Raw genomic sequence first — 23,986 nt, 5'->3', positions numbered from 1 at the left:
TGACTTATGTCATCTGTAACAAAAACTATCTAAAAAAGCCTCCATTTGTATCCATAAATAAGACTCAATATTTTATATAGTGAAACTAAACGCAGTAAGTAATCAAAATATGGGCACAAACATTGTTTGTTACCCTTTCAATAGGAATACGACTGTAAATATGTAAGACACATACACAATAGGAATGGATGAAAGACACATACACAATAGGAATACGACTGTAAATATGTGGAGCAAGCACCAAATTCATGAAAAGAAACTGAACACTAAAAGAACATATATATATATTTTTCTCTTTTGAGAAAGAAAGCAAGAAAGAAAGAGAGATCATACCTTAACATGCTTTACAAGAACGTGAATCTCACAACTCAAGATCCTGCTTTATCAAAACCAACACAAGATCACAGAAAGAGTGCCTAAGCTAAGGATTTACTACTTCAGTCAACAACTTAAAGAAGAGAGCTACAAGCAACAAGCTGAAGAATGTTAGTGGTGCAGTAATTGACATTTCTACTAACTAAAGGAAGCACGCTAGTCTTTCTTAATAGAAATCGATTTCTGCAAAATAGTTGTGATGCAGTCAAATGAAGTTAACCTGTATGCAATACATACACTCCAGACATGTTAGGAAATGAATTGGGGATAGTTATCATGTTGACAAGGTACTACTTTGGGGATCTCTCCTGGACCAGTCGATTCAAAGATACATCATTTCATTTGAATGAAAGCAGTATACTAAGTAGGATCATTTCAAAATCAAATACCACCAATATTTTGCAAGAGAAGTGTATAGTAACAACAAGAAACTTAAATATACTGCACTTCACCTACCTAATGCCAGCCACACTTGGATCTTGAACTCCCGAGTCAATACCACCAATATCTCCAGATGAATTCCGTAAGCCAGCAGTTGTCTTCATCATCATCTTCAGTATTGTGCTTCAGATTTTGGTCAGACCAATAGATGAAACCAATTTTGAGAATGTTAAAATTCGCAAGGTTTGACACAGGAGTAGAGTCTGGGCTTCGCACAACGATCATTAATTTATAACATATCCCTCCATCTAGGGCTCAGTATGGGAAAGAACCCTGACGGCGATTGAGGGAACCAGAGCCCGGGGGAAGGTGGCGGCTGCAGCCCGGGTGACGGCCCGGCCCCCAAAATTCCTGGTTGCGGCAACGGCGAGAGGGCAAAGTTGGGAGTCAACGGCGTAGGGTAGCGGAACCCCGGCGAAAGCAGGGGGTAAGGAGATCTGGGCGAGAGCAGATCCAAAAACGCGGTCAGAGAAGGGAAAGCGGACGGCGGAGTAAGGGGCGGAAGCGAGGCCGAATTATGGAGCCCTTCGGGGGAAGGGGGGGGGGGGGGGGGGGGGGGGGGGGGGGGGGAGGTGTCGGAGCTGAGGAGGGAGCTTTCGAGGTAGCGCATGTAGGCGGAGACGGGGGACTCCGCCCAGCTGGGGCCGGAGAGGAGTTTGCTGGAGAGGAGAGAGTTTGCTGGAGAGGAGTTTGCCGGAGAGGAGTTGGATGGAGAAGGCCGCGCGAGATGAGGAGTATTTGGGAGAAGGGTTCGGGACTTGAAAATGATTGGAAGATAGAAGTTGGGAGAAGGGTTTGGGTTTTCTATTCCTTACCTAGATCCAACGGTTTGTATTAATCAAGATTTAGATCCAACGATTTGTATTAATCAAGATTTAGATGAGATTTTAAACATAGACAACACTTTTTAAAAAGCGTTGTCGTAGACACTAAAAATCAGTCTAATAGACAACGCTTTTTACAAAGCGTTGTCTTTGACCCGTAAAAATCACTAATAGACAATGGTTTTTAGAAAAGCGTTGTCTATTAATAAGAAATAATGAAATAGACAACGCTTTTCACTAAAAGCGTTGTTAAAACAAAATAGACAACGCTTTTCATAAAAAGCGTTTAAGTGTTGTAGAATCCCAATTTTCTTGTAGTGAGGATTCGGAATTGTTTGAGATAGCAATTGACTCGATCCCTGAGCTTGAATCTGATTAATGCTAGAAGCCAATTGCCCAATCTGCCTTTCCTGATTTTGTTGCTGCTGAAGAATTTGCTGCATTAATTCCTCCAATCTAGTTTGCTGTGCATCAGAATTAGAAGCATTACTAGAACCTCCTTGAGTTAAACTCAACCTCGTTGGTGCTGGAAGTGCTTGCTGTGAAACATTCTGCCCTTGCTGAAAATTCTGATTTTGAGAGTGATAATGCTGATTCTGATTTTGAAACTGCTGATAGGGCTGAAATTGTTGCTGGAATTGATTTGCAGGGTGGTAATGGTGTTGGACATGCTGATTTTGCTGCTGAAAACCCTGCTGCGATTGTTGAATTACTGATTAGGTTGCTGGAATTGCTGATTTGAAGACGGTTGTTGATAGAATGAATTTCCATACTTCAAATTCGGATGATCTCTCCACCCCGGATTGTATGTGGATGAATAAGGATCATGTTTTTGTTGAAATTGAGCTCTAGAGAAAGCTGCCAAAGATTCATCCTGATGGAGATTTGGACAAAGTTCTGAAAGGTGATCTTGACTCGAACAAATGCTACAAACTATGCTTTGTTTACATGGAAATTGCATACTTGGCACAACAGAAGGTTGAGTAGCATTGTTCAAGGCTAATTGTTTCACCAAGGTTGTCAATTCCATCAATGAATTCCTTATCTCCTTTTGTTCATTAGAAATCATTTGAATTTCACCAACCCCTCTAGTAGTGAGGGCTCTACTTCCAAATTGCTGTGAATTTTCAGCCATGTTCGAAATTAGCTCCCGTGCTTGCTCTGGAGTCTTGTTTACTAAAGCTCCTCCAGCTGCTGCATCTATCATACTTCTGTCCATAGCTAATAAACCCTCATAGAAGTATTGGACTAATAACTGCTCACTTATTTGGCGTTGAGGACAACTTGAACATAGTTTCTTGAACCTCTCCCAATAATCATAAAGTGTCTCTCCCACCACTTGTTGAATCCCATAGATGCTTTTCCTAATAGTTGCAGTCCTCGAGGCCGGAAAGAATTTCTCCAAGAAAGCCTTCTTCATGTCAATCCAAGAAGTAATAAATCCCGGTGGCAAATAATACAACCAATCTTTTGCTACTCCCGTAAGTGAAAATGGAAAAGCCCTTAGCTTGATATCCTCTTTTGAAATTCCTTGTGGCTTCATAGTTGAACAAACCACATGGAATTCATGCAAATGTCTGTTTGGGTCCTCTCCAGATAATCCTTGATATTTGGGAAGCAAATGAATCAACCCTAATCTTAGCTCAAAATCACCAGCTAGAGTTGGATAAGTGATGCATGAATATTTGAAAGCTTCATCAAGGGCTGCAAGCTCCTTCATTGTCCTACTATGATCAGTCATGGGGGTATCTGAAGATGATAAAGAACTTCCTGAGTCCTCTGAAATTTTCTCCTAAATTCTCAAAGCTCTAAAGGTCCTTTCAATTTCCGGATCAATATCAAGTAACTTATCACATGAAGACCTGGTCATACCACCAAAAATCAATAATTAGAACAAAACTGGATAGACAATAAAATCAAGAAAGTGAAAACAAAGGAAAGACAAACTATGCACAATCTAACAACAAACAAACTCTACTAGTCTCCCCGGCAACGGCGCCAAAATTTGACAAGTTGGAATTGACTGTCACGTGTGAACTCCAAATTAATTAATCTTGAAAACCCTTAACTACTCTAGATTGTTGTAGTAAAAAGCCAAGGTCGAATATCTCAAGGAAACTAGTAGTAGAATGTTTGATCTTAGACTAGAATTATTATTATTATTTTTTGGTTTTCTCCTGATAAAATGGGGGTATTTAGTTTTGTTTCAAATCCTAATTTAAGAATTTAAATGCAGCTAATAATCTGATACTAAGTAATGATTAAATCCTAGCTTAAGAGAACTAACTTACTCTATGATTTAGAAACTAAAAGAGATACATCAGAATTTAAATTGCAGAATTGAATTTGTGAAGGAACTTGTCACAACTACAATTGCAGCGATGGAAAATGCAAAAACAAAATAAAGATACCCAACTAGAGAAACAAGAGAAACAGAATTTAATTGCAGAAATGACATCTAAAGGAACCAAACTAGAACTACTCGTTCAGATTTAAAGAAACAACAAATTCGATGACAAAATCTAAAGAAAACAAAGATGCAAAAACAATAAACTGCAGAATTCTCATGGTTAAAATCTGAAGAGAAGTGAAATAAAACAAAGCAATTCTCTAAAATTGTCAACTACTCAAAATTGAAACGATTCAAGTAATTCTTAACAAGCAAAAACAATTGCAATCAAACAACAACTACTCTTTAATGATAAAACGATAACATTCTTCTCTGAAACAAAGTTGGAAACTAATTACACTAAAGAAAATTCTGTTGAAATTGCTGTATCAACGAACAAAAATAGAAACTAACTAATCCAACATAAACTACTGAAATTACTGCATCTAAAACAAGGATTGTAAACTACTTTCATTAAAAGAAACATGCTGGAAATTCTACAGCAAAGAACAGGGATTAAAAACAAAATTCTGGAAAGAAATTGATCTGTGCTCCAACTATGCTACAACCGAGATCTAGATCTAGCTAAAAACAGTAATGAAATGCAAGATTAAAACTAAACCAATTCCAATCACAACCAATTCTTGAATCACAACTCTTGTCGTCACACAAGAGTCCTCACTTGAAACCTCAATTGCGAAATCCAGAAAAGCAGAAAAGAGAACGCAGCTGATCCGAGTTCAGATCTAAAACCCGCTGATCCTAGCCAAAGAAACCTCTCTGGAAGAACACAAGTTCAGATCTGTGTGAAATTGTCGAAATCTGGATCTGTGATTCAAATCTGTGAGCAGCTGTTGCTTGCTGATGGATCGATGATTGTGGCTGGAATCAAGTCGGTAAACACTAGAGAGACCTCTCTAACTCTTCCCGATGATGGCTGATGATCTCCTGCTGTCAACACCGTTTGAACAGGGGCAGAAATGAAGATTTGGATCGCAGCAAAGCTTGCCATCGAGACCTCTTTTGTAACCCTCCAGCTTCAGGAAATTAGGTCAGCAGCTCCCTTACTCTTCCTCCATGGATCTGGAATTCAGAATGTGATTGTTCACTGGAATCGGGGGCATGCGCACGCGCTCACGGAGAGGAAATCGCCGATGGCACGATGAACAGTAGGCACAACCCACTGTTCATCCGCGATTCTCTTGGGTTTTATACCAAGGTTTGAACCGGGATTTGCATTTGGTTTAGGGCTTAGTTTAGGAGGAAAATTAGGGATTTTATGAGAAGGTTTGACATGGGTTAGCTCAAGAGGAAAGCTCCATTTAATGGATCGGGCCCAATCCAAATTCTTGTAGTCCAATGAGCCTATTCCTTCAAAACAAATAAAGTACCATTATTAGATAAGATTCCACAAGAAATATATAGAAAATGCAACAAGGCTCTAAATAATTCTCAACTCATAAGATATAAGATAAAACAAGAATTAATCATATGAGAAGATGCAAAATGCTCAATTCAAGAGCCCAATTAGGCACAAAAAAATAATAGATATCAAAGTGGCAGAGTGGTGTCGCTCTGACCGACCGGCAGTCCAGTCAGTCAGACTTTACGCCTCCTTCGACTAGACTTGAGGGGGAGGCATGTGATCCGGTGGTAAGGACGGGGGACCCTCGCTGGCGGAAAGTCAACGACACGTGGAAGTCAAAGAGATTTAACCCTGAGACCTGACCGACCGGACTGAGAGGGTCGATCGACTACCCAACCAACTAGACTGAGATGGCCGACCGACCGGGAATCCCCCGTGGAATAAAAGACAACCCGACTAGGGGTCGGGTTTCCGATGTTCTAGGTAAAAAGGTTTCATGGCCAAGCGGGTTGTCCGTTCGGCCAGGGCACAAGGCAACAAAGACAGGCAGGAGCGATCTCATCCGAACATACAACCGAGACAGAAGTGATATGGAGACAGGAATAACATCATCCTCGAGACGTCTGCCGCCGACAGGCAGCATGGTTGGCGGCCGAGCCGTACACAGGATCATACGGTGGAAGCTTCCTCCGTCACATCCGGAATATGCTCGAACGATTGCGGAATGATGTCAGAGGTACTTTTCTGACAGGGGCTCGTTAAGGTATGTTTGGGGAAGTGTGCACGCATAGAGAAGTATGCCCGCGCCTCCCCGAGGTCCTATATAAGGACCCCTACACGTCGACGAAGGTATGCGCAATCTTCACTGTAGCCACAGTTACGCTGCCTCTCTCGTTTCTCGTTGCCTGACTTGAGCGTCGGAGGGTCGTCGCCGGGAAACCCCTCCCGGCTCGGCTTCTTTGAGGTTCGCTGGAGATCTACACCATCAGTCGGAGACAGCGGAGCGTGCCACGTCCCCAGCGTCCATCGACTCAGCGCTCGGACAAGATCACGGCACATTATTGCGTCATGGTGATACGATTTCCGAGAGATTTTGCGGAGATCACCCAGGCAACGGCTCCCTAATCCGATTAAGCAAGTTGTACATCTCAGACAGTCGTTCGTCCCTGCCGATCGGCTAGCCGAGAGCACCCCGTCGAAAGGAAAATCAAGTCCAGATAACCGAGCGCTGGCCGAGAGGCATAGTTGATCGAAAAACCCGGCAAGAGATTGTCTTTTCGCACCAGTTAGTCCAGTCAGTCGGACTTATAGCCTCCTTCGACTAGACTTAAGGGGGAGGGATGTGATCCGGTGATGACCTAGGGGGGCCTACCGCCGAGGAGGTTCAACATTCGGATGGTCGTCAAAGTCAAAGGGCGGTCGGCTAAGAGACTAGCCGGGACAAAGTCCCCATGGGTCGAGCGGCAGGAGGAGTTTGTGGCGGTGAGGCCAAGCCCGCAACCCAATCAGCCTAAAGAGTTCAAAGAAGGCGGGCCGAATCTAAGGAGGGTCGGGGAAAGAGATACTCATACCGATCGGAATAGAGATACCCGTCAAAGACCAAAGAGTGAGCCAGCCGGATAGACCAAAGGAAGTGACATCAGATTAACGGCTGACATTTAAGAAGGGAAATATATCTTAACATCCTTTTGGGAGTCAATGCCGCCAGTTGACGGCGCGAATGGACAGGAAATCGTACGTAAGAAGATTGCGATGCCTTGGCATAAATGCGTCCGCCCCGTTAAGGTAAGGTGTCAGGGATCCTTTCCCGATATTAGCTATTGAGGAAAGCTTAGGAAGTCGTGTCCGCTCGGGAAGTGTGTAGTCAACCCATCGAAGCTCTATATAAGAAGAGGAGTGGTCACCCGCGGAGGTACGCGCAGATACGTCTATGAGCACCACCATTCACTTCTTCATTTCTTTCATTTCTCTTCTTGCCGTTGTGTGACTTGAGCGTCGGAGGGTCGTCGTCAGGAACCCCTTCCCGGCTTGGCACTAACGACTTGTGATTGCAGGAGCGAGGTGTTTCTACCGCACACGGAGATCCACATCAGCGGTATTTCCCGACAGCCGTCCACTTAGCTTCAGGGCAGGATCAAACAAAATTAGAAATGTGTGTAAAGAATATTTCGCTATCTCAAAGGTATTATTCTTTATGATCTCCTTTTATATTGTTAATCATCTCAATGTTTACATGCATATAGTGATACAGATTGGGCAAACTCTCTTAAAGACAGACACTCTAATAGTAGATATGTAATATTTATGGAACGAAACATTATATATCTCATAGAATTAAAAAAAAACCTACAGTATCTCGTTTAAGCACTAAGGTTGAATATAAAACTATTGTCAATACAACATTTGAAATTAGTTGACTTCAATTATTACTTTCTGAACTTTATCTTAAGTCAAAGTTGTACTAAAAATTTGATGTGACAATATTGAAATTACATATCCTATAATAGATCCAATCTTTTATGTACATACAAGACATATAGTAATTGATTTTTATTTTATTCTACAGTGTGTTACAACACAATAATTATTTATCTTTTATATTTCTACAAAAATTAAATTATTAATATTTTTCTAAACCATTATTCATACGACGTTTCAACAACTAGTAAATTAACTCAATGGCAAAAATCTCTCATTGAGTTTGTGATGGATACATCAATTTCAAGAACATTAATTATTGCGCTACTGTTGCCCAATTACTTTTCCTTCTTCTAACACAGAATTCATAAGGCACCCACTTCATTGCAAGAGATTGATGAATTCTATCACAACGTCCACAGAATTTTGAGCGGCCAGTGAACTGAAAACAGCAGCTTCATTGGATTCAGAGGAGCCACCACCCGCGAGGTCCGACAGCGCTCTGAAGGCGATGAAAGGCACGCGTACCTGACGGCAAACGAGCGCGACGGCGGCGCTCTCCATGTCTATCGGAGTAACATTGAACTTATTCCTCAAGAACTGCCTGTATCCTGCATTGTCAACAAATGCGTTGGCACTGCAACCATTCTCCACCCTCAGCACTTTCGCCCTCCTCCTCAGGCATGTGCTGTTGATGCACTGCGGCAGCTTCAAGCCCTGTCGAGAATAAGTATATATTTCCAAGTCAAGAATTAGCTTGCAAGATCACGAAGTTTTCCGGCCTCATAATCATCATCACTATCACCTCTAGATTCCTGGAGAGTGCGTAGTAGTTCTTGTTGACAGAAACCCAGAAGGCATGCTGTCTGACTTCTGGAATTCCATCCACTGGAAAAATCTCTTCAGGTTGGTACCAAACGCTGTTAAGTAAGTTTCCTTCTTTGATCGCATCATAATCTGAAAAATTGAGATACCCAATTCTTCTTGTGTAGTCGCCAGTGGCCTCCAGGGCCAGTTCATCATTTGGACCATCTCCATTTCTCTGTCAAGGTTATGAAAACACCAAATTAGAAGCTTAATTCAATGGATGCATAAGGAACTTTCCTAGAAATCAGTAATTCTCATATATGATTGAATCATATGATCGAAGTCAAATATATTTAACTAGTCTATCTTTTTACGTGAAGCCATTAAATCACTTTGTTTGAATTGTTTATTGTATGTCATTTTCAGTGACTAGTCTTCATGCTTGACTTTGTCGACTCAGAGTTTTCAGATTCAAGCAATTTTTATTGATTTCTTGTTCGATATATCTCACCTGCCAATTCCAAAGGCCTGTGTGAGCCCATCGACGAGGAATTGTTACATCTCCTATTTGGAGATCAGGGTTTGCATTCCCAGCAATTCCAAAATGCACAACTCCTTTCACATCGAAGAGAGTCAGAAGCAACTGGGTGCTTAAACCAGCATTAAGCTGCAATTAGATTAAAAGAATGTAATTATACTCACAGTTAATTAGTATTGTATAATTAACTCTTCATTATTTCATTATAATTGGAAATTATACCATGCTCAAGCCTGTCATCACCACAATAACCTTCTCTTTTCCCACTGTTCCAAATCGAAATCTCCTTCCTTCCATTCACATGAAACAAAAACAATCAATTAATTAGGCTTCTCTACTGATGTTATCTGCTAAAACAAATATAAAAGGAGCAAACTTGAATCGACAATGTCAATTTAATACACAAACTCTATCAAAATTTGAAAAGGGAAACTTGAATGGATCATCTTCAATCATGTTCTCGGGGATGTAGCTGAATTAAGAGGAAAGCATGCACCTGCAAGATCCAAGAAAGGGAGACGTGGACTGTGGACAAAGTTGGAGGACTGGAGAAGAGGATTCAGCTCGAAGGAGTTTGGGACTACGAGCCCCAAGTATGGCCCTTCCTTGTTCACTCTTCTCACTGTTCTCCAAGCCTTCTTCGTTATACTCCCACCACTGGCTCTTTCACTCAATGAGCCCGCCATGGCTGCCAATACAAGCAGCACAAGGATCCTCCTCTTCTTCATCGATTCCATCCTCATCAACTCTCTTTCTTTCTGAGCCCGTGAGTAAGACGAAGATGCAAGGCTTGAATTGGACGTTAAATAAGACAAAGCAGAGAAAGTGGAGTAATTCTGACATTGTCCATCGTGTTTGAGAATAAGAAAAGTAGGGAAAGTGAACTTTCCAAGTTTTCTACTAGAATAATGACTGATTGGCACTAAGTTAATGGTTGATTTGGCAGCTAAGCAATGGCCAAATAATGACTGATTTCTAACCTAAAATAAAATTTTAATTTTTATATTCAATGCAGCGTGGATTTAATCTTTTTTTTGGATGGGTTTACATGTTATTTTGATAGATGATCTAATTAATATTAATTGTGAATTTGTGTTATTGATTATGAATTTATACGTGTAGAATTTGTTGAAGTTTATTTCTGCTCTATATAAATTTGATGTTAACTAGATTTTGTGCAAATCTTTTACTTTTCTTTCGTACTCTAGAAGATTGCATTACACAAAGATTAATCTAAAAATCCTCTTCGGTGCAACATTTGATTATTAGTTAACGATAAGTAAACAAGATAAGAAGAGTTTTTTAAGTAATTATCAAATCATAAAATGCTATTCGGTCAAATTTCTCCAACGATTCGTTTAGTATTTCGACGTTACAATCAATCAACTTTTGAAGTTCCTATCCAAAATTAAAAAAAAAAAAAAATCAACGTCACAATAATTTTTCTGTAATTTATGAAATGATGCAACTTAATTTTTGAATTGATAAATAAATATATATATATATATATATATATACTATTTTGATATCTATCAAAGACATATTTTCAAAATACATTTTTTTATCAAATCCTCCTAATAAATCTAACTTTTTCTATCATTTATCTTTTCTCTATCATTATTTTCTTTCTCTTTCTTTCTTCTTTGCTATGCATATAACTCCACACTTATTTTTCTCTCCTCTCTTCTCTTTCTTTCTTTTTTTTACATGCATGCATAACGTATAGATAATATTTTATAATATTTAGTTATATTTTATAACATTTAATATTTAGAAAAGTCGAAATAAATAATTGATAGTATATTTGAAATACTTATGACCCCAGAAGTTCACAGGAACTAAAATGAATGCAATTTAAGATCTCTAAGTCCATTAGTAACTGAAATCCACTAATGGACCTAGAGAACTCCAATTGCAACTATTTCAGTTCCTGTGAATTTCTGAGGTTGCAAGAAGTGCAAATATGTTATCTATTATTTATTTCAACTTCTCTAAGGTGTTAAAATATAATAAAGAAATATCGTCAAAAATCTCTACGTTGGGCCTAATATGTATCATATCAAGCCTATTGTGGGTCTGATATGAAATCTTATCAGGTCTAACACGAGCCTAATATGGAATGATATCAGGTCCACGTTGGGTCTGATATAATTCCAAATCAAGCTCAATATAAAGATTTTGTATGATTCTTCCTTACAAAATAAATAACGAATAGCACATTTGAATTTCTTTCAACCCCAGAAATCTACAGGAACTGATATGGGTACATTCTGAGATATTTAGATCCATCAATGGATTTTGGTTCCACTGATGGATCTAGAGAGCTCCAATTGTAATCATTTCAGTTCTTGTAGATTTCTGAAGTTGCAAAAAGTTTAAATATATTATCCATTGTTTATTTCAACTTCTCCAAATGTATTAAAATATAATAAGGAAGGATTGGCAAAAATCTCCACATTGAGCCTGATATAGAATCATATCTGGTCTAATGTGAACCTGATATCATTCCATATCATGCATACGTTTGACCTGATATGATTTCATATCATGCCCAACAACTTAATGAAACATGATATCTTATATCAATCATAGTCAATTATTCTATAAAAGTATGAACTCTGCACTATACACTTGAATGAATTCTCCTGTGTTACCATGCATTTACATTCACAGATGAATTGTTGATATTGTCAAAAGTAAAGTTTAGCCTTCATGACAATCGTATGACATTGGTAGACCATCAGCCACTTGTCTTCTTCACAATTTGAAAGGTCGGTTATAAAAAATTAAACTTAGAACTCATCAGCACTGAGCTGACCTCGCCAACAGTAAATTATTTTTTCGACGTGTGAATTATTCAGAGGTGGAGGTGAGGAACCTTGAAAGTTTAGGGGGTGTCGTGGACCTGATATCGAATTATATCAGGCCCAATATTAAACCCAACATAGACGTTTTGTCGATTCTTCTTTATTATAGTTTAATACCTCTGAGAAATCGAAAGAAATAATGGATAGTATATCTGAACTCCTTACAATCTAAGAAATTTACAGGAACTGCAATAGATGCAATCGGAGCTCTCTAGGTTCATTAGTAGATTTCAGTTAAAACTCATTGATTGACCTAGAGATCTCAGATTGCATCCACCCATTTTAGTTCCTGTGGATTTTTGGGATTACAAGGAGTTTAAATATACTATCTATTGTTTATTTTGGCTTCTCAAATGTGTTAAAATGTAATAATAGAGAATCAATAAAAATCTCTATGTTGGACTTGATATGATTTCATATCGAGCCAAATATAGAGATTTTTAGTGATTCTTCCTTATTATATTTTAACATCTTCAAGAAGTCAAAATATACAATGGATAGTATATTTAAATTCCTTACAACCTCAAAAATCTACGGGCACTAAAATAGGTATAATTGGAGTTCTCTAGGTCCATAGTTGATTTCGGTTAAAATTTATTGATGGACTTAGAGATATCTGATTGTACCTATTTCAATTTTTATGAATTTTAAGATTTTAAGGAATTTGGATATGTTATCTATTATTTATTTTAGTTTCTCTAAATATATTAAAATGAAAAAAAATAAAAGAAGTTATATGGTGGCAAAAGGCGAATATACTCGCCCCCAGCGCTCCCGCCAACCTGTTCCAAGGCTAACACGGAGGAGGTAAATCACAGGTGGCTACTAGCCTTTAGAATAGTGATTAGCACATAAGGGAGGCATTTATCTCGACTTTGTCGAGATTCGAACCCCAGACCTTATGGTGGCAACACCTTATGTGCTAGCCATTAGATCGTCCCGAGGGGATTTATGATGGTAATACCTTATATTGTGGCAAAAAAAAAAAAAAAAAAAAGGCGAAACGCTCGCCCCCAGCGCCCCCACCATACTCAACCCAAGGCCATCACGGGGGAGGTAAATCGTAGCATCCGAGCGGGCATGTGGTGGACAAGGTGTAATACGAGGATAGGGGATTTATTCCCCAGCTGCCCCGAGGATCGACCCTGCCGCCTCATTGTGGCAAGTTCCGCCACATACCAACCCGGATGACCCACAGGGTCAAAAAATATATATATACTATTTTGATATTTATCAAAGGACACATCTTTAAAGTACATTTTTTTATCATATCCTCCTAATAAATCTAACTTTTTCTATTATTTTTTATGGTAATACCTTATATTGTGGTAATTCCAAAATGCACAACTCCTTTCACATCGAAGAGAGTTAGAAGCAACTGGGTGCTTCAACCAGCATTAAGCTGCAATTAGATTAAAAGAATGTAATTATATTCACAGTTAATTAGTCTATATTGTATAATTAACTCTTAACCATTTTGATAATATATCAAAATATATTATTCCATAATCAAAATGAATTCCTATTGTTCCAACAAACAAAGTAAATAATACCAAAACAAACAGAGGGAATAGCATAGTATTGTCCGATTCGTGAGGATACATAGAAGTATAATTTCATTATAATTGAAAATTACTCTTGGATTCAGATGTTAATTAATTGAGTTGTCAGAAGCTCATTTAATTAACGGACATATGATATCTTAAACATAGGGAGATTAGCGCACTCATGATATGAAGGAGCCCATATTGTAATATGGGATTTGTGTGGTAGTTCAATAATAACCCTTTAGTGGTATGGGTTATTATTGATGGACTTGGGTTGGGTGTTCGGGTCGAACACAAGAAGCCCAAGCCCATCAGGAGGCCTAAACAAATTCCTTCTCTAGGTCCCTGTTGTAGCCTCTATATAAAGCCTCGCATCCACCCATCCATAACTTGATTTGGTTTAACTTAGTTTGGTTTAACTTGGTTTGGCTTAACTTGATTTGGTTTTACTTGGTTTGGCTTAACTTGGTTTGATTTAACTTGGTTTGGTTTAACTTGATTATAGAAAGGGAGATTTTTTTCTAAACAGAATTCTGTTATTTTTCTTTCTTTGTAATCGACGGCAAAGGTTATAAAAGGAGTAGGTGGTGCCCCCTAAAACCTAATTTCCACAATTCTCTTCTCTCCCTTGTCTAGGGCTGGCACCCCTCCTTGGTGGTCGGTGCCCCACATCTCCACCTAGGGCCGACCACATCTCTTCCTTGTGGTCGGCGCCCCTCCTCCTCCACAACAAGGGCCAGCGCCCCTCCTCCTCTATAACTAGGGTTGGCGCCCCCCTCCTATTCCTTGGTGGCCGACGGCTTGAAGAAGAGTAAGAAGTGGAGAAGAGGAAGAAGAGGAGAAGGAAGAAGAGCAGAAAGGTGCCCCATCCTAGAGCCTCCTTTTGTGGCCGGCGGTTTGGAAATCGAGAAGAGAAGGAGGGTGATTTTGTCTTGGTAGATCGTCGCTCACACGACGTCCAAGAAGAGGAGAGGAATACGACAGAAGATCAAGAGGTCTTTAGCTACAAAGAAAAGGTACAACTAGTTCTTTAATTCCGCTGCGTAATTAGTTCGGTTTTCTTTGTATCGATTTTGAATATCAACACAAGAGGTCAGCGATCTTGTACTTCGATCAAGGTGTGCTTTGATCATTCAAGAACTTGCTTGATTAAACACATGTTAAATCAAACATGCGGGTTGCTAGGAAAAATTCTGTTCTTGTACAACTTTTTTTGAACAGGGAAATTTTAACAGAACGGAATTCTAGCGCCTTCAGTACTAACGTATTTTGCAGGAAGTGAATTGGAGTGTTTGCCTCAAGTAACCTAATGAAGACCCTCTTGCAGCAAGGCGCGAGGGTTCCCTCATAGAGCTTGAGGGTGCCCTGGATGCTGAGCAAAGGGCGCCCTCATGGAGTTTGAGGGCGCCCTGGACACTGGCACGAGGGCGGATAGATTATGACCGGGTCGAAGCTCATCCACGCTGCGGATTCAGTGCGGATGAGGGTGCCCTCCATGCTATTGAGGGCGCCCTCCATAGTCTATAAAAGACAGTCTCGAGCAGCAGTAAGGAACAACAACAAAAACGTGATCCATCTTCTGTGCACTGCTCAATGAACCACCCGATAAAGCTGTAGCAAGACACCGACAACCTGAAACCTCGAATTTCCTAATCTTAAAGTTGTTGGTATATTTTCTTACTGTACTTAATTGATGTACTCTAAAATTATACCCTTGCGAACTTATAGTAATTTTCCAAAGTAAACGCTCAACAAGCGTGGACTTTGGAGTAGGAGTCGCCTTAGGCTCCGAACCAAGTAAAAAATCCTTGGTGTTTGCGTTTGCATTGTTTACTTTTCCGCTGCGTTTACTCAAAAGTTTTTCGAAATGAAAGTGAAAGTCACGAGTGCTATTCACCCCCTCTAACACTTTCGATCCAACAATTGGTATCAGAATGGGGTCGCTTCGAATTGGTGCAACCACCATTCAAGCAATATTTTCGTGGTAATTTTCTGATGTTTTAGAGTCGATCAGAATCGGTATAATTACCGCCTTCTGATCCATTTTTTTCGCAATTGAAGTTTTTGCTCGAAGCTGGTGCAACACCACTCGAGTTCGTGTTCTATTTTTCTTTATCCCACACTACTAATCCAAGACCAAATCTTGGAACAAGTTTTTGTTTTTTCTTGTGTGCGAGATCTCCCTTTGCTATAATGGCCCATCAAGAAGGCTACATCACAGCCCACCCTCCGCTCTTCACCGGTGAGGACTTCGGCTACTGGAAGGACCGAATGGAGTCATACCTCTAAACTCAGTTCGAGATGTGGATGATCATCAAGACTGGGATCGCACTTCCACTCGACGGCTCAAGAAACCTGATAGCATGCGAGAATTGGGACGCAAGAATAATTAAGAAGGTCGACACCAACGCGAAAGCCACCTGCACCCTCCAATGTGGACTGACAAAGGAGGAGCTGAACCAAGTCGGCCCATTCTCAAGCGCAAAAGAGGTATGGGGAAAACTGATCGAGCTGCACGAGTGCACGTCTGACACAAAGGTAAGTAAGCGTGACCTACTCTTTAATAAATTATATAACATCAAAATGTAGGAAGATGAAACAGCAAGCCAGCTTCATGCGATAATTCAAGACCTCCTGAACGAACTCCACGCGATCGGACAGAAAGTGGAGAACCGCGACATCATAAGGTACACACTTAATGTCTTTCCGAGGAACACCTTGTGGGCATCCATGGTTGATGCTTACAAAATTTCTAAGGATATGTCTTTAATTAAACTAGATGAGTTATTTTCCAAATTTGAATTACAAGAACAGACTAATTTATGTCCGGTCGAGAAAGGTGTTGCATTGTTTGCAACTACAAGCAAGACAAAGGAGGTAAGAAAGAAGCTTCAGATCGAACTAGAGTCCGAAGAAGAATCGGACTCAGATAACGACAACGATGAAATAGAAGCCGAACTCGTCAACCTAGTACACAAGCTCTATAGAAAGAAGAAGGGGTTCACAAAGAAAGATATCAAGAAAGTGGTTCAGTCCAAAAAGGTACAGACAAGTCCAAAGGTAAAGTTCAAAGTAACCTGCTACGGGTGCAATCAAAAGGGGCACGTCAAGGCCAATTGTCTGAACCTAAAAGAAGCAAAGAAGCAGAGGAAGAAGAAAGCACTACAAGCCACATGGAACGACTCTTCTTCAGAAGATTCCGACGAAGAGCTTGAGAAGACGAGTTTCCTTGCATTGACGACCCAAGAACACATCGACGAATTGGAGACCGAGAGCGAATTGGAAGCTGAGTCCGAGCGAAGCCACGGATCCATATCCATTTTCGAAGGGCCTAAATCCACTGTAAGTGCTTGTCAAATAATTAAATTATATAGTTTAGTTAATTATTTATTGCGTAAGTTAGCTAAATCGAATGTCCGGGTCAAGTCACTTCAAAAGGAAGTAACATTCCTTAAAGAAGTGACTAACCCTAGCTCCTTGACTGATCTTGATCAGACTGGAACCTCAACTCAAGTCCAAAAGCTTGAGGAAGAGAATTCTAGCCTAAAAATCAAGTTAAGGAACTAAAGGACATGTTGGAATGATTCACTCTGGGTTCCAAGAATCTTGATCTGATTCTTGGAAAATAGCGAGCCGTTTACAACAGATCCGAACTTGGATTTAAAACTAAGCACAAATACAAGTCTTATTTATCTCTTGTTAACAAAAAAAATAGCAAATTAGTTCAAGCATGGGTCCCCAAGTCGAACTTGGTTAAACAAGTTGGACTTGGACAATATTGGGTCCCTAAGGATCAAATCCATTACCTTGATAGACCATATCGAGGCTATGATCTTGGGGGAGCCAATAGGAAGATCATTTTTGGAATTGTTTGATGATTGCTTTTACTGCTTTTATTATACATGCTTAGATTAGGTTAAATAAGGACCTAGGTGTGATTTACACTTGACTAGTTAGACCTAGGAGTTACTATAAGAAAATTAAATATCTAATTTCATTGAAAGATTTGTCTAGAAATGGTGGATGATTTCATAACTAAGAAGGCCTAGTGCCTCGTCATAGCCTGGAAGCCAATCATTGAAATAATTATGTAATTGACTAACTGTAAAACTTGAGTCTAACACAAATGTAAATCAATTCTTAGATGATAATTTAAATTGAAGATTAAGTAAACCATCTCACAAATCTACTAAGGCTCTCTGATTGAAAATCTAGAAAAGAGTAAGATAGACCTAGGCTTAAAGTAGTTCCAAATTAATTCAATTAAATTAACTTAATTAATTTCAAAAAAAATTCAAAATGTTTAAATCATAATTAAATTAGATTTTTTATTAAATTTTAAAAATCATAATTAATTTCAAAAAGTTAATTATTATTAAGTTTCAAATCATAATTAATTTCAAACGGCTAATTAATTTCAAAAGTAAATTATAATTATTTTTTAAAAAAATCAAAATTCAAAATCATTATTTATAAAATTAAAGTTTTTAAATCATAATAAAATTTTAAATTATTATATATTGTTCAAATCTTAATGATAATTAATTTTCAAATCATATTTAGGTTTTCAAAATATCAATGATAGTTAATAGGTAAGATTATCATTTCAAACTTAATTAATATATTTTTAAATTCTTCAAAAAATTTAAATGTTTACTCATATTTTAAATTCAAACACATTGAAAATTCAAACTTAGATTTTAAATCTCAATATTCCTAAAATTGAAATAAAGTTAACTCTGTCTCGCACACACTTATAAGCTAAACATGCTTGATAACCTAGAATGGGTGAGATAGAAAATTAGAAAAATAAATAATAACTTTTATGTTTACATGCTTAGACTCTTGGATCCTAAAAATTTATTTTGGCATTAATTAAGGGGCAGTGCAAATAAATTTAAAACATTACTGTTTATCTTTATTTTATTAAAATATTATTTTTCAAAGTTAAACTTTTCAAAAAAGTTCAAAATATTTCTAAAAAGGAAGTTCAATTTTTGGTGAAAAATAAATTATTTTTGAAACTAAGTACTTGATAAAATATTTTAAGTTTTTAAAAAAATCATTTACTTAGCTAAGTATTTTTTAAGAAAATATTTTTTAAAAAGCTGAAGTTTTTATTACAATATTCCTAAAAGTAAAGTATTTTTTCAAAATCCTTTTAAGTAGAGTGCTTTTAACTAAACCTTTTTTAAAACCTCTATAAAACTAAGTATTAAAACTAAATTCTTATCAATTTCTTTTGAAAGCTAACTACATGACAAAGCTAAAATTTAGCTAATTTATTTTTGAAAAAATCTAAGTATTTTTAAAACACTTCTAAAATTAACTAAATGTGTTTCAAAGCATTTATTTTCAAAGCTAAAAAGCTAAGTATTCTCAAAATATTTCTAATTTAGCTAAAGTGTTTTTCAAAATAGTCATTTTCAAAACTAAATTTAGCTAAGTATTTTTCAAAGTAATTATTTTCAAAACTAAGCTTAGCTAAGTTTTTTTTTGTGCTAACCTTCAGGGGGAGCCTAAAAGTTAAACGGAGTATATTTTTACATATTAAACAAACTTTCTCTCTACTTAATATTATTTTTATTTATGTCAAAGGGGGAGAGAAAAGTCAAAGTTAAGAATTCAAACGAATTTAAACATAATCTTTGTGAAAGGGGGAGCATAATGGGTTTTTTTCTAAATTATAGTGTGTATGCTCCTTTATTTATTGTTATGTTTTACTTAACTTTGAACAGTATTGTCATAATCAAAAAGGGAAAGATTTTTGGTGTGGAAAGCATCCGACAGTCGAACATGTGTTTTGATTATGTCAAAGGGTCCAAAGTTAAGTTATTTTGTTATCTAACAAGTTAAATGAGATTGCAAGAAATTCCTAAGTGTACTTAGGCAAAAGTCCTAGCTGCGGTTAGCCAAGTGGAAACCCCTAGGAGGTGATAACCCTGGGTCCTAGGGGGTGGTAACCCTAGGTGCGGAAAAGTTCTAGCTACGCAAAGGAAATCCCCTAGCGGGCGGTAACCCTAGGTCCTAGGGAATGGTAACCCTAGGCGGAAAATCTTGGCGGGTCGAGGGCTTCGGGCAAAAGTCCTAGAGTCGAGAACTCTAGGTAAAAAGTCCTGGTGTCATGAATCAGGTGAAAGACTAGGCAGGTCGTGGAGCGGACGTCCAGCGAAAAGTCCTAGAGCCTCGGGCGCTGAGCAAAAGTTCAGTTGGTCTGGAGGATCAACTGGCAACAGGTAAACTCTCCTGAGTGGAATAGGTGAGGACGCGTTTCTCGATGAGGGAACAGTAGGCATCGGTTCAACATAGGATTTTTTATCGGAAATCCGAAGTCACGGACAGTCCGATGACTGTCAAATTATATGTCTTAACTCTATTTTACAGGGTATGTTGTACTAACATATTTTGCAGGAAGTGAATTGGAACATTTGCCTCAAGTAACCTGGAGAAGACCCTTTCGCAGTAAGGCGCGAGGGCACCCTCATGGAGCTTGAGGGCACCTTGGATGCTAAGCTGAGGGCGCCCTCATGGAGCTTGAGAGCGCCTTGAGCACTATCTCGAGGTCACCCTCATGGAGGTTGAGGGCGCCCTCAGATGGATAGACTGCGACCGGGTCGGAGCTCATCCACGCTGCGGATTTGGTGCGGATGAAAGCACCCTCCATAGGCTATAAAAGGCAGGCTTGAGCAGCAGCAAGGAACAACAATGAAAACGTGATCCATCTTCCGTGCACTGCTCAAAGAACCGCCCGATAAAGCTGTAGCAAGACACCGACAACCTAAAGCCTCGAATTTCCTAATCTTAAAGTTGTTGGTATATTTTCTTACCGTACTTAATTGTTGTACTCTAAAATTGTACTCTTGCGAACTTATAGTGATTGCCCAAAGTAAACGCTCAACGAGCATGAGCGTTGGAGTATGAGTCACCACAGGCTCTGAACCAAGTATAAAATCCTTGGTGTTTGCGTTTGCATTGTTTACTTTTTCGCTACGTTTACTTGAAACTTTTTTGAAACGAAAGTGAAAGCCACGAGCGCTATTCACCCTCCCCCCCCTCCCCCCTCCTCTAGTACTTTCGATCCAACAGAATGTATATGCAATGTGTAAATCCAAAATTCGGTTCATTAACATTGATAGGCTGTTGATGATGGATGAACTTTAAGTTGGATAGTCCCTATAGGATGAGCTTGGTATATAATGAAAGATACTTATGAATTAGGGTACTTTCAACAACCTCTTCTCTTCCTCATCAAGTGAGAACTAAAGATTGTCACTGCCCACTCCTGTAGAAGACCATTCCGCATTAGCATGAACTCCAGCGACAAGTAAGAAGGCACTATCCTTTTGTTGGTTGCTACTCGGAAAACCTAGAGGTTCCACTGTACAAAAATTTTGTACAAAGGTCTGAACCTTTTCCTAGCTACCATGTGTTCTTTTAAATTAAATTTTGGATCGCCTGCGGAACTTAACACGTTTGATCCAAAACTTAATCTATTCGTTCTTTTAGGTTTTGATTTGGGTCTCCTGCGGAACTTAACACGTTCGACCCACATCACCTTAAGTTATTAATTTCATTAAATATTAATTTCCATAATTGGTTCCCAGTACTGACGTGGCGAGGCACATGGTCTTCTTGGATATGGGAGCAACCACCACCGACTAGACAAAACCTTTTATAGAAAGCTAATATTTAATTTCCTAAAATAACTTTAGGTTAACCGAAAAGAACAATCAAATCACAAGGAAAAATAAAACAAAAGAACACAACATCGAAAAACATATTCGAAATACTAGAATCATAAGCCTCTTGTATTTGGTATTATTTCCATAAATAACTAGCATGATGCGGAAAGGAAAAATTACTAGTTATACCTTCTAGAAAGACCTCTTGATCTTCTACCGTATTCCTCTTCTAACCTCGAACGTTGTGTGGGCAACGATCTTCCGAGATGAGAAACCACCAACCACCTTCTTCTCCTCCTAGCTAGGTTCGGCCACAAAGAAGTTTTACCAAGGATGAAGAACAAAACACCAACCAAGCTCCAAGATACGCAAGCTTTCTCTCCTCCTTCTTCTTCTCCAAGTAGTATCCGGCCGCCGCAAGAGCTCCAAGGGGAGAGAGAGGTTCGGCCACCACAAGAGGAAGATAGGGAGAGGATGATGATGATGGCCGGCCACTCCAAGGAACAAAAGAGGGAGAGAAATAATAGAGGTTGTATCTCATGAATGCACCCTCACCCCTTCTTTTATATTCCTTGGCCTAAGCAAATTAGGAAATTTAATTACAATAAAATTTCCTTAATTTCCTTGACATGATTTAATTGAGAAAAATAAAATAAAATTTCCCAATTTAATCTATATTGGCCGGCCACATCAAGGGGAAACAATTTAGACAAGTTTTAATCAACAAATTAAAACTTCCTAATTTATTTCCGAAAATTTTAAAAAATAAAATTTCTCTTCAAAAATCTCTTCATGGTTGATAAAAAGAAATTTATATAATTTTAATTTTACAACATGTGAATAATTTTTAAAGAGAAAATAAAATATCTCACCAATCTACAAATAAGGAAAGAGATCTCTTTCTTTAATCTTTTGTAGATCTTTTACAAGAGAGATATTTTAATTTTAATTCTCTTTAAAAAATTATATCTTCCACATAATAAAAAATTAAAATTAAAATCCTTTTTTAATTTAATATGGCCGGCCCCTCTAGCTTGGGTTCAAGCTAGGGCCGGCCACCCCAATTTATACCTAGGTCGGCCCTAGCTTGGTTCCCAAGCTAGCTTGGCCGGCCCTCTTTAGGTGGGTATAGGTGGGTATAGTACTCTATAAATAAGAGGCTACGATAGGGACCGAGAGGAGGAATTGGTTTTGGTCTCCCGATAAAATTAAGCATCCCGTGTTCGCCCCGAACACACAACTTAATTTTATCAATAATAATTCATTCCACTAGAGAACTATTATTGAACTACCGCACCAATCCCAAATTACATTTTTGGGCTCCTTCTTATTATGAGTGTGTTAGTCTCCCTGTGTTTAAGATATCGAATGTCCACTAATTAAGTGAGTTACTGACAACTCATTTAATTAATATCTTAGTCCAAGAGTAGTACCACTCAACCTTATCATCATGTCGGACTAGGTCCACCTGCAGGGTTTAACATGACAATCCTTATGAGCTCCTCTTGAGGACATTATCAACCTAGTATCTCTAGGACACAGTTTCCTTCTATAATCAACAACACACACTATAAGTGATACCATTTCCCAACTTATCGGGCTTATTGATTCATCGAACTAAATCTCACCCATTGATAAATTAAAGAAATAAATATCAAATATATGTACTTGTTATTATATTAGGATTAAGAGCACACACTTCCATAATAACTGAGGTCTTTGTTTCTTTATAAAGTCAGTATAAAAGAAACGACCTCAAATGGTCCTACTCAATACACTCTAAGTGTACTAGTGTAATTATACAGTCAAGATAAACTGATACCTAATTACACTACAACCTTCTAATGGTTTGTTCCTTTCCATTTTGTTCGTGAGCTACTGTTTATAATTTATAAGGTACTGATAACATCATCTTCTGCATGTGGCACCACATACTATGTTATCTACAGTATAAATTAATTGAACAACTATAACTAAATGTAGACAATTTGACCAAATGTGATTCTTTATTCATAATGAATGTTTACAAAGCTTAGGCTTTCAGTATACACTCCAACAATCTCCCACTTATACTAATGACTAAGCTGCCATATCTTCTACCATACATCTGATTCTCATTCCCTCCACATGCCGATCGAAAGCTTTCGCCGGAAGGGCCTTAGTGAAAGGATTTGCCAGGTTTTCCGCTGATGCAATCTTGTCGATGACAACTTCTCCTCGCTTCACGATATCTCGTATCAGGTGGTACTTGTTCTCTATATGTTTACTAGCCTTATGAGCTCGTGGTTCCTTCGAGTTTGCAACTGCACCGCTATTATCACAATAAATTGTGATGATTTTGGGCAAACCAGGAATCACATCTAAGTCTATTAGAAAGTTCCTGAGCCATACTGCTTCTTTAGCCTCGAGGTGCTACATACTCACTTCCATAGTTGAGTCTCAAACGATTCGCTAACACTCCTCCATGAAATGACTCCACCTCCTAAAGTAAACACATAGCCCGATGTAGACTTCGTTGTCCCTATCCGATTGGAAATCAGAATCTAACCACAGGGAGCAAATCGTCCGCTTGGTAAACTAGCATATAATCTCTAGTCCTTCTCGGTACTTTAATATATGTTTTATCGTAGTCCAATGTCCTTGTCAGGTTACTCGATATTCACGCCATGCCCACCAGAAACAAATATCAGGTCTCGTACATAGCATTGCATACATAAGGCTTTCTACAGCCG

The 23,986-nt window shown here is 38.5% G+C and overlaps 2 protein-coding genes across 3 annotated transcripts; both read right to left on the bottom strand.

Annotated features, from left to right (window-relative positions):
- Positions 1 to 1,873: 1,873 nt before the first annotated feature.
- LOC121995713 lies at positions 1,874 to 5,531 on the bottom strand. 2 transcript variants are annotated; one of them, XM_042549464.1, is made up of 2 exons: positions 4,668 to 5,531; positions 1,874 to 3,502 (listed from the first exon to the last, which is right to left on the bottom strand). In XM_042549464.1, exon 2 carries the CDS (start codon positions 3,379 to 3,381, stop codon positions 2,350 to 2,352), a length of 1,032 nt encoding a protein of 343 aa, XP_042405398.1. In that variant the 5' UTR covers positions 3,382 to 3,502; positions 4,668 to 5,531; the 3' UTR covers positions 1,874 to 2,349. The 2 variants fall into 2 exon arrangements, with proteins under 2 accessions (XP_042405398.1, XP_042405399.1); XM_042549465.1 differs by having other exon boundaries at positions 4,712 to 5,531.
- Positions 5,532 to 8,031: 2,500 nt separating this feature from the next.
- On the bottom strand, positions 8,032 to 9,990 carry LOC121993693 (bark storage protein A-like). The gene is made up of 5 exons (XM_042548041.1): positions 9,655 to 9,990; positions 9,381 to 9,448; positions 9,132 to 9,287; positions 8,619 to 8,855; positions 8,032 to 8,530 (listed from the first exon to the last, which is right to left on the bottom strand). The coding sequence occupies exons 1-5, from the start codon at positions 9,899 to 9,901 to the stop codon at positions 8,195 to 8,197; spliced, it is 1,044 nt and encodes a 347-aa protein (XP_042403975.1). The 5' UTR covers positions 9,902 to 9,990; the 3' UTR covers positions 8,032 to 8,194.
- Positions 9,991 to 23,986: the final 13,996 nt, after the last annotated feature.

This window comes from Zingiber officinale, chromosome 6A (assembly GCF_018446385.1).
Source record: "Zingiber officinale cultivar Zhangliang chromosome 6A, Zo_v1.1, whole genome shotgun sequence".
NCBI lineage: Eukaryota > Viridiplantae > Streptophyta > Magnoliopsida > Zingiberales > Zingiberaceae > Zingiber > Zingiber officinale.
The sequence above is the reverse complement of the archived record's forward strand: the minus strand, read 5'-3'. Positions and strand labels throughout refer to the sequence as shown.